Source organism: Berghia stephanieae, chromosome 4 (assembly GCF_034508935.2).
Source record: "Berghia stephanieae isolate SIO BIC M18660-M18661 chromosome 4, UCSD_Bste_1.3, whole genome shotgun sequence".
In the NCBI taxonomy this organism is placed as follows: Eukaryota; Metazoa; Mollusca; class Gastropoda; order Nudibranchia; family Aeolidiidae; genus Berghia; species Berghia stephanieae.
The window spans coordinates 58,494,385-58,506,265 of NC_088363.1; the positions used below are offsets into that span (position 1 = coordinate 58,494,385).

The window sequence follows — 11,881 nt, forward strand, 5'->3', positions numbered from 1 at the left end:
TCGCCATAATTTTGTATCACTTGTGAATAAATTCAATTATCAGATTATTACATAAATCAGTTTAAATCAAATTCAACATCACTTCCTGAAGTAAAAGAACTCAATTTTAATTTATTCCCTAATTTGAAACGTGAATCGCCTTTGGAATCCAAATTAATTCCCGTTTCTGCAGGTTTTCCTGTATTTTGGTGAGAATAGTTTGCTTGCTATGTGTGGATCATATTAAAATGTACTTTTTGCCAATTTGAATATGACTTAGCTACCCACTTATGGCTTGATAAACATAGGTATGGCTTTTTAAATAATAGCAAAATGAGGATTCTTATCCGGATCTTTATTGAATCTGTTGCAAGCGCCGTAAAACCATTAAAATCAAAAAACAATTATTGAATCTGAAGCTCTAGCTAAATGCAGCTACTGGACTCTGAGTTGTCGACTATGAATATGTTATGACTTTTCAACATTATATCTGTATTTATATTCTTTTTATTTTTGGTCATGTTATGACACAAATCGATGACTTGTCAACTCAAAACATTAATAGATATAAAAATTTTGATGCCGTAAATAATAAATGAACAAAAAACAATTATTACCAAACATGTTGTATGAATTAAAAGTTGAATATTTTCTTGGCTGAAGCACTGGGGTATAAATACATTTTTATTCAACTAAAATTGATTACGTATTTCTCACCTAACCTCTGAAGACAAAATTAAAAAGAGAGGAAATCAAACTACTGGTTTCCAATATTTTGATATGTCAATCTTATTACAAACCACTCTCTATTGAGATTTTATGGATTCAAAGGGATCCTACATTTGATCTTAATACATTTCTCCATACCAGCGTTGACATTTTAAAAGTCGTCTTGAGGAACCTTTGTCAACTTTTTAATTTGCCTTCGTTTATTGTTGCCATTTTTTCATACTATTGATGTACATGAGTATGGATGCTGTATTAAAATTTAGAACTCAACATTGTTTTCTTAGATTTGAATTTAAAGATTCACATGTTCAATTTTTAATTCTCGAATTCTTTAGGATGGGGAAAGGGGGGGGGGGGGGGGGGGGGGGAGAATTGTGCTTCTCCAGCTGACCGTTGTGTTCCACGTCCGTTCTCATCTTTCCTATTTCTTTATTTTTCCCCGGATGGGGTCTTCTGACCTCCCATGGTGGAAAGAGAGGTCACTCACTGTGTCTTTTATCTCTTATCTCTTTCCCTTTCCATGTTGCTCTCTCATGGTGAACAGGTCACTTGCTGTGTCTTCTATCCCTATATATACATATGTGTTTTATGAGTTGCTTTCTGTCCTTGCCTTTGTCTTGGAATGGGTTTACTTGGTTCTGTCCTGATCCTCTCCGGAATCCTTGGCTGAGAGGGAAATAGTTAAAAGTATGCACAATGCAAGGATTTTGCTTCTCCAGCTGACTGTTGTGTTCCACGTCCGTTCTCATCTTTCCTATTTCTTTATTTTTCCCCGGATGGGGTCTTCTGACCTCCCATGGTGGAAAGAGAGGTCACTCATGGTGAACAGGTCACTTGCTGTGTCTTCTATCCCCTATATATACATATGTGTTTTATGAGTTGCTTTCTGTCCTTGCCTTTGTCTTGGAATGGGTTTACTTGGTTCTGTCCTGATCCTCTCCGGAATCCTTGGCTGAGAGGGAAATAGTTAAAAGTATGCAAGGATTTTGCTTCTCCAGCTGACTGTTGTGTTCCACGTCCGTTCTCATCTTTCCTATTTCTTTATTTTTCCCCGGATGGGGTCTTCTGACCTCCCATGGTGGAAAGAGAGGTCACTCACTGTGTCTTTTATCTCTTATCTCTTTCCCTTTCCATGTTGCTCTCTCATGGTGAACAGGTCACTTGCTGTGTCTTCTATCCCCTATATATACATATGTGTTTTATGAGTTGCTTTCTGTCCTTGCCTTTGTCTTGGAATGGGTTTACTTGGTTCTGTCCTGATCCTCTCCGGAATCCTTGGCTGAGAGGGAAATAGTTAAAAGTATGCAAGGATTTTCATTGTAAATCCTCTCTTTTATGGACTGATCGTTACATTTTTGTGTTGAAAATGTCTTTTAAACATTTGAATGAGACTTTTAGGTACATTGATGGTATGCTTTTGGAATTTCTTGGATACTTTAATTTTTTCACTATCCCATTTCTTTCCTTTTTTTTATTACTGGCGCTGATATAACCTAAATGTTTTGCAAGCGCCATGAAACCCTTTTTCTGGATTGAGATTGCTTGGTGGTTTTTCCCTGGTTATGTCCGAAATCTTTAGCTGGGAGGGAGACTGTCAAATGTATAGTACCATTTTAAAGAGATATTTTATTCCATTGTTAATCATCTCACTGTTATTGTTGTGTGGTCCTATCATTATTAGTTTTGGATGGTTGGCTAGGTGGTCTTCAGATTGGAAGGCACAGGGCTCGATTCCTACTCTGAGCGGCGTATAGTTGAATCCTTAGAAAAGCTCTCTATTCACATTCTCTCACCGTACTCAGGTGTACAATGAGTACATGGCTCTTAACAACGCTGTTTCTGTCCGAAATAATTGTATTAATGCCTAACCGGCGTTATATATCGTCCTACTTGTTGCTGTTGGCAAGGGACCCATTATAAAGCCCTTAGAGCGTGCTTAGTGGATACTGCGCTGTTATGGTATAATAGTAATATAGTGGTCAGAAGTAATTTTATTTTGTCGACCCCAGGAATGACTTGGTAGATTTCGTTCCATGCCATGCATTAATCTTGTGAGTAGCATTATGTGTATAGTAACATGCTATGATAGGGACACGATATGATGGTGTATACATCTACTGATAAGAATAAGACATCTTTTTTTCCTTTAATATTCATTGTGTTAACCAGTAAAACTCTGAAAAAACCATGAATTCAAAAATTTGGCCAGAAAACTGGTCCTTCAAATATCGATCGTTTTAAATGAATTCTTTTGGCAAAAACTCTCAAACCTGGGAATCACATGGGTCCTTTAAATCGATGAATATGTGAAGGAAGAGTTTTCTGGCCAAATTTTTAAAAGCATGTTTTACTAGAGGTAGAAAGTTAATTGGTTAACAAAATACCATAGGAACCATCAGTTCAACGAGCAAAATGTTACTATTACGATCGGAACAATCGTATTTATTTTTAGACATATCATCTGGTAATCTGTGTGCTCAACTGTTTTAAAATAAATGAAGTAACAAAATTCGACTTTTGCCTTTTGATCAAAGGTAAAATCAATAAGGACAATACAATGCTGATTTGTATTTTCAAATTATTCAATTTAAAAAATCAAATAACAACAGAAAGAAAAGAAAAAAAAACATTAAACGTTCAAAGCATGACATCTATTATATATATATATCCTTTCTTAAAATAATATAGCATTGTGGAGAACATTGTGCTTGTTTGAGTCAATAAAAAAATTGATACGGCGCACAACTCTACTGAAAGATTTGAAAATTTGAAATGTATTTTTTACAGATAGATAAAAAGATAACTTGATTTCCTTTTATAATTTAAAGTCAGTTTGAAAGTTCGTTGAGTCAAACAGATAATATCATAAAATATGTACTGACGACACTTGGCTCTCAAAATCAACTAATTTTGACACTGTAAAAAGTTGTCAATTTGCGTCATCTATTTATGACACCAAGTATTATTATTACTTCCGTTGTGTTGTTGATTTAGCGGTGATCAGTTTTGTTATGTTCTAATTGCGTGTATGTTTGCGTGTGTGTGTGTGTGTGTGTGTGTATGTTTGTGTGTGTGTGTTGTGTGTGGTGTATACATGTGTGTGTAAGTGTGTTGGCATTTTTCAGCAAATCGTGTCATTCATAGTGATATTATTCACTTGATCACATGAAGGTATTTCAGTCGCCATTTTGATTCTTTTTTTACTATTAGGGTTAGCTCGAGAGGTTAGTCATAAGTGTTATTAAAGGTGCTAGGGTGTTTGTTTTTCCATAAGTTAAGTAAAGGGGAGACATTCCGAAAGCTCTTACATCCCCAGTATTCTTTAAATTTGTATTTTCACCGTTGATATTTTGTCAGGCATTTATTTATTCAGTTTGTCATATAGAAGAATTTTAAAAACTCTAGAACAAACCTTGATAGATTTGTGAAAGTTTAAAATTTCCTAATTTGATCATTGTTTTGATTTTCGGCCGCCATTGTGATTACACAGACAACGTTGTTTACCAATCTGCCCTCATTAAATGACGGTGAGTACAGTATCGAATGAAAATAGTTTTTTCCCCGCGAAATTGCGGGCTTTTTACTAGTATATATATATATATATATATATATATATATATATATATATATATATATATATATATATATATATATATATATATGTATTCTATCCCACAAAAATAAGTATAAATTTGCTTCCCAGGGAATTATTTTTGGCAAGGCTCTGGTGATGACATATCGAAAGTTATAATATTACCAGACAGAGAGTGTATTGAGGGTTTTTTTCCGACTGATAACCGCATCAATGTTTCAACTTTAATTGTTTTCTACACATAATAATTTTTTTCTGCTGCGACGCACTCAGGTTTTTTGAAAAGACTAATAAAAGTGACAACTTTCAAAATATGCGTTCTTAGATTTTAGGTTCGCCGGTTTTTGCAGTTTTTGAAAAACAAATATCTAATAACAGAGAGAAAATATGAGCATGTGAACAAAACCGAAATAAAACTAAAAAATAAACAACTACCTAAACCAAACAAGAAAATAAAAAGAATAAACAAACAAACAAATAAACAAACAAATTATTCGAACATTTTATTTTTTGTCATAGCATTACATTCGAAGCAGTTTATGCAAATGCTGTTTAAAATTCGAAAAAGAAAAAAAAAGAAGTTGAATTACTTTAAGCATCAATAAACTGTACAGGACGTTTGAGATTTTTCCCATTGTCAGAATGTAGATGACACATTAGAAAATGCGACCATGTTTAACTCATCGATCTTGTTCTTTAATATAAGGGACAGCCAAAACATAATTTTCCGTCTTTTGAAATTAAAATGTAGCTTAAATTAATCTCCGATGGTTCACTAGTTCAGTTAGAAGAGTTGTCATCAATGGGATCGGTGTCGGACTTGTAAGCTGTCGACATCTTTTTTGATCACTCTGACCGTTCCGCAGTGACTGAATAAGTAACCAAGTTATTTGTGCCTGTATGGAATGCCATCGGAAGATCCCGACGACACCGTTAGTAAGGACTCGTTTTCACCCAAGTTCGGTTGACTGGCCTCACTTTCTATTAAGGGTGTGCGCGTCTTGGATAACCTCATTTCTCTGAAAGACCGGAGGATAAGAATGATATTCTTGTGAGGCTCAAGATACTCATGAACTGCACCAGGACGTCGTGCATATAGGTGAACAAGACTTGAAGGAATGATGGCTGGTCCTTGATAGATTTGGTCTGTTGATGGGCAAGACAATTCACCGTAGATGAGAACGACTGCTGCTCGGTGTAAATTTTGCAATTCCACCTCTCCATACTCCTCGCAACCCATGATATACGAATCTTCCATCATGATGTAAAGCTGGCGCCTTGTCAATAAGTGATACGAGGCGCTCCACTGAATTAGTCTTGCGGCCTGGCGAATTGCTACAGTCGTCCACATATTGTACTCAAGCAAGTTTAATGACTCAACTGAAGTAGAAATGCCTCTCATAAAACTTTTGACAATCTCCTTGGGAAGATAAAGAACTTTGACCTCGGTCACACATCGGAAAGTTTTATGACAAGGCTTGTCGGTGAGAAAAGGGTATTCTCCCATGACATTTCCCCTTGTGTAGAAATCAGAGAGTTCGACAGATTTGTCCATGGCATCAACACTTGACGAGCTAGATCGACCGATAATATATCGACTTTTTCTGTACTTGCGCATCACTTGCTTTCCTGTCTTTTTAAAAAAAGAAGCGATCTCTACTCTTATCAAGCCCCTGAGCACAACGAGAAGTCCACTTACTTTTACACCTTGATGTAACAGCTCATCTCCTGGATGGAAGTTCAAAATTACCCCGGCATTTACGATATCTTGATATTGCACACTATCAGTCATTGCCACCCAAGGTATGTTCCTAATAATTTCGGTCACCGAAGGCTCGGTCAGAGTCGTTTTTAAATTCCGAAGGTAGAGGATTTTATTTCTCAGTATATTGGTCAGCAAATCAATTTCATTGCTTTCCAACTTTCCGTCTTCGTCAAGATCACGGATTATTTTTTCTTGTGACATCAGGACCAGTCGGCAAGCAAGTCGTGTCTTCAAAGCCGTCATGACGTCGGGCGTGAGTACTTCCATCACTCCGAGGAACTGTCGCATGGCAAGACCTTGCTGGTGAAGGAGATCCGACGCACCAGCCTCGAAAACTGGGTTGATTGCGCGATTCTCTAGTCTTTGGTGTGTATCAACCATGACCTGTAAAAATCCCTGGCAACCATCACACTGGGTGTGAATAAGTGCGTTGAGCATTGTCGATGCAACACGAAACATAAAATACTGTACAGGGTGCAAGGTACACGCTAATGTCAAAGAACGTAGTAATATAATGACAGATGTCAATAAAGTTATGAAATAATACACTTTTAGTTCCACGTCAAACTTGTCATTGGTTGAAATCTGATATTCTCGATTTTTCACTACGAGATTTAAGGACAAAAATTCCAAGACAAAAGCCCAAAATGAGAGGAGAGCGAATGCCCATGCTAACCAATTCCACAGATTATAACTGACGGAGTGTAAATAGTAAGACCCAGTTTTGAAGATAGTATATATTCCCAAAATACCCAGAACCAAATTGTAGGAGGTGCTGAATAAGGGAGTGAGCTGGTTAATGTTACTGTACATGAAGATTTTACTGAAAGCGTTAAAGAAGTTTAAGTATACATCAAATGTAAACATTGTTATAGCAACGATCAGCCACAAGGTGCTCGTTTTCTTCCTCATATTAAGGGCACGGATGAGATCTCGAATGATGATCTGAATGATTGCGTTCGGCCTCGTTTTGTCTATGACTTGCTGAGCTGACATAAACATTGACTTGTGCATACAGCGTCTTAAGAAATATGCAAACCTTTTAGCAGATCGGCCTTCCAACGTTCCGTGTCTAAATTGTTCCTCAAAAAACCGTTTTTGTAAACGTAGCAAGTCTTTTATAGCATTAGATCTCATTCGGGAAATATCTGAAACATGGGAGCTGTTGTCCATCTGTTTCATGTCTACTCTGTGTGCAAATCGCTTGAAATAGCTACTCTCAATAGCGGTTGCTTGACAGACATTTGACCAGTCAGCATCTACTGTTAATTGAATGCCTCTCAAAACTTTGATCGTCGTTTCCTTACTCTCATTAATTCTCTCCAAGGCTCTTCGGGCCATAAACGATTGGTCAAGATTAACAGTCCGCTGACCTTCAATGTTTAGCATGAAAGAAGCAATTGCAGTTGTAAGTATAAAAGACATAAAAACTTGAGAGTTTACAATAATGAACAGTTCGTTGGGCTCAGGTAAGAAATGGGGAACGTCATTTATCAAATCGAAAGCCAGTACAATGTTAAAAATACTTTTGATATTGACAGCACATACGGTCAAAATTGCAATCAATTTCAATTGGTAGATTTTACGAAATACAACCCAGAATCCCAATATAATGACAAAGCGATAGCCAACTATAATGAGATAGATAACTCCAATTATCGATAAGATTCTTTTTGTGAAAGTGAAATAGACGGACATTGTGAACAATATGCCTGCGACGATTAAAATGGAGCTGCCCAATGCATATCTAAATATTTCGACGAAGCGATTCATGTTGCTGACTGTTTCTGGCGTCATTCTAGGTTTAGCTCTTAAAAGAACAATACCTAGTGTCACAACGGCCAGATCTCCGGACGATTCGATGGTTGTAGCCAGTGCGTAAGTAAAATATAGAGACGTAAAGAGAGCTGTCAGTTGATTTAAATTATCGTAGTGCATCCGGTTGATAGACGCTGCCGTGAATTTTCCAACGAAAAATGCAAAAAGGCATGTAAAAATATTTCTTAATATAAATGTGATGATCTCGAAAGAATGTAGACGAGTTCTATCAACGAGGAGATCGTGCGCAAGGGAGGCAAATATACTTCCGATTAAACTTTCTAGTTCCAGAAGGATAAATAATTCTTTGCTGGAAAAGTTGTGGCTGGTAGCCTCTAAGAAATGTCTGGTGGTTCTCAGATCGGGCGTGATGATGATAATGGTCATGAAAATTATATTGTATATGTTGCCAGCAAAGTCGAAAAAATAGGAGGAGACAATCGGTACCGTGTACGTAGTCGATACCAACACAAGGACGCACGCAATTGCATGGGGTAATTTACGGATTTGAATGAATTCAGTCTCCAGCTTGAAAGTTCCAACAAAAAAATACAAAGGCGTGTAAGCCGAGCGCAGCAAGCTAGAACCTAAATAGTCCAAGACGACAATCCTGTGACGTGGGAATTGGATAAAATAAAAACCAACGAGCATCCCCGAAAAGTACAAGATGCCAGCTGGGTATTTTAGGCCTATTTTCCCACCAATCTGACTGATGAAAGCTCCTGCCAAAGTAATAAGGAAAAGATGGAATACGACTATTAGCTCGGCAGCTTCTCCGTCTTCTTCACTCATTGTTGTTGGATCGTCTTATGATCTGTAAACGATAAGACAGGACAACTTGATTTAAATGATATCTTTATGATAAGCACCAAGAATAAGGAAACGGAGAATATATTTTGGTATTGAAAAATACAGTTCTATTTTTATTTTTCCAATATTCTTTAATCTTTAATATTGGAAGAAAATGACATTTGATTTCATTAATCCACATTTGTATATTCAATAAGAAATGCATTTCTAAAAGTTCACAAAGCTCTTTTTTTAAAGAGTGAAATACAATTGGCGAAAAAAAGAGAGAATCACTAATGTCAATTTTATTCAGAACCTGTTGATATTTTCAATATTTTATTTTTATTTCTTCATGTAAAATATTTGGGACATTTTTAATAAGTAATCATATGAAGTCTCATTTTTCATTTTAAGTGTTGTTGACAACTTGTTGACAGCTTGGAACCCCTTGTATGGCGTTTCGAGCACATTAAGAGGGATATTGCGATATGTAAAAGCCAAGGATTTTAAGAATTGAATAGTGATGTGAAAAGTATTCTGTCCAACATATAAAATGCTGTAAATAGCCATTAGCCAGATAGATATAGCTGAACTTGGTGAAAAGTTTAAGAGAAACCAGAAGAGCAGTCTAAAGCACAGTCTTGGCAATACAGCAGTACTCGGAAAAAAAACCATATTTAAAAATTTGGCCAGAAAAATCGTCCTTCAAATATCATCGATTTAAATGACCCTCATCTTGCCAAAAACTCTCAAACCTGGGACTTCGCTAAATTTTTAATTATGGTTTTTTCCAGAGTACGGCAGAATACACAGTCGTGGCAGGATGATCTTTTGAGAATGGTTTCTTTCCTTTCCTTTCTGCTTTGTCTGGCAGTATTTCACACGCACCTTTCAGATATTTACGTATATTAAAAAAAGTAATTAATCTCGTGTCAAATTATCTTAACTTCAGTATTTTGAAATAAGACGTGTCGTTTTTACTACAAAGGAATCAATTCAAATTTGAAGAAAATTCTGCAGTGACATGGCCACATGTTTAAAAGTGGCATCACTTGAACAATTCCTCTTGTCATCACTTTAAAGAAAAAGTAATGCTGTATGTAATGGTCCTCGATAAAATAGGACAAAGTGTATAAGAAACAATGGCAGATAAAACAGAAAGAAAAATACGAAAACTAAAATTATCCAAAAAATCTGCATGTCCAGAATGTGATCGAACGTCAGACCCCCTATACCACAGAGGTGTAAAAATTAGCAATGACTATGAAAAATGTTTTTTTCTCTTTTTGAGGAAAATTTTTGTCTAAAATCAAAGCCCTATCTCCACTGAGTAAAAATGTTTTTGAATTTTGAAAATCCATTCATAAATAAACAAGTTATGCAGTTTCAAAGGTGTCATTTATTTGGATGACCCGCAAAGAGGAAAAAAACGCGAAAATATGGGACGCTTTTTTGGCATTTTTTTCGACCTTTGGTTGTATCTTGCGTAATAAGTGGATTAAAAGCTTGAAACTTGAAGAGCAAATTAGGATGGTGTTTTGTAAAATACGGGAAAAGTACTCGTCATATTCATATGAAATTTTACAACCAAAAAGAAGAAATGTTCATGTATTACCTTGTCAGCGACAAAACCTCCACGCCCGATAGTTTTAGAAATATTTTACTCCAAAGAGTAAAAATCTATTTTTAACGGTTTTCTGGTAATCGCACGACTTTTGTCGCTTGACATAATCTAAAATGACCTTTTTTCTAACTGTGTGCCAACTTACAGTCATATCCATCAATAAACAGCGTCGTAATTAATTTTTAAAAATAGCATATACGAAACGGCTTCGTCCCATATTTTGACGCGAATTCGGGCACTTCGTAAGCGAAAAAGAGGCCCAAAGATTTGTGCGGGATAGTCATTGCTAGTAAAAATGAAGATTAAAAAAAACCGGAACGTAATCCGTCTTTGTTGTTTCTTGTCCTATGATTCACATCGGAAACGTACACTCTTGTGAAGAATATATAAACACTGAGTCGTTACAACATGGGCTATAGGCTAACTTCTATTCTGTGGTAAAACGTCTGACAGGAAATCAGGGAGGTCTGAGGTTCGACCACCAGGGAGGCTGATTTAAAAAAATGTGTGGTAGACCTTCCGAAAGCTCCTAGAGCTAGCATTTCTTTCAATTTGTATTTTCACCGTGTTAGGCGTTTATTTATTCAATTTATCATCATATTGAAGCATTTTAAAAGGTCTAGAACAAACCTTAATAGATTTGTGAAAGTTTAAAATTTCCTAATTTGACCATTGTTTTGATTCTTGGCCGCCATTTTGATTTGTGAAGTATTGAAAGGTAGTGCAAAGCAGTCCGAGGGTTTTTTTTCTATTAGGGTTAGCTTGAGATCGGAGGATTTTTTTTCTATTCGGGTTAGTCATAAGTCTTAACAAAGGTGGTAGGGTATTTGTTTTTCCTGCTAGGGTTAGTTAAAGGTACTAGGTTTTATTTTTTCTTGGGGTTAGTTGAGGGAATATTATTTGAGTTTTTTCCCTTTGTAGGAGCTTTCGGAAGGCCTCCCTTTTAATATGTGTTTTTCCTCGTTTTTATTCTTCCTGTTCTGTCTAACCTGCTCTGTCTAGCAATATTTCTTACACTTACACCCCACACATATTCATTTCATATTTTCTCTTATTCTCTGGATGTTAAGTTCGTGACTAACCTTACAGATATCGCAGGAGGTATCATTCATGTTTCTCTTTCAAGAGCATCTTTTTCATTTCATATTTTGAAACAAGAACATGACTGGTGGTTTTAACTGGTGTGAAATGATCATATTAACAAAGTCCTCATCTATGAAATTAGAAGGACAATATTCTGGGATTCTGCTATTTGTCTTGTCTTTTATGAGCAGATTTCCAATAATATCATTCTTGTTTTTCTTAGTTTTGTGACACTTCCTTGTAGATCTTCGGCAATTCCCGGTTTTGCCGATGCGCATTTCACTGTAAAAAAATTCTGCTCAATTGTCAAAGTGGAAAAGTTGTGCAACATCTCATTTTCTTGACTAAGGGGCCTTTCGTGTTCCAATCATTTGATTCAGATGTCTCATCCATATTTATGGACAATAAAGATCTCTTATTATTATTATTATTATTATTATTATTATTATTATTATTATTATTATTATTATTATTATTATTATTATTATTATTTAATATTTAG

At 35.9% G+C, this 11,881-nt stretch overlaps 1 protein-coding gene across 1 annotated transcript; it reads right to left on the reverse strand.

Moving 5' to 3' along the window:
- Nucleotides 1-4,788: 4,788 nt before the first annotated feature.
- On the reverse strand, nucleotides 4,789-11,582 carry LOC144970916 (sperm-specific sodium:proton exchanger-like). Its single transcript, XM_078911093.1, has 2 exons — nucleotides 11,379-11,582; nucleotides 4,789-8,697 (listed from the first exon to the last, which is right to left on the reverse strand). The coding sequence occupies exon 2, from the start codon at nucleotides 8,673-8,675 to the stop codon at nucleotides 5,187-5,189; it is 3,489 nt and encodes a 1,162-aa protein (XP_078767219.1). The 5' UTR covers nucleotides 8,676-8,697; nucleotides 11,379-11,582; the 3' UTR covers nucleotides 4,789-5,186.
- Nucleotides 11,583-11,881: the final 299 nt, after the last annotated feature.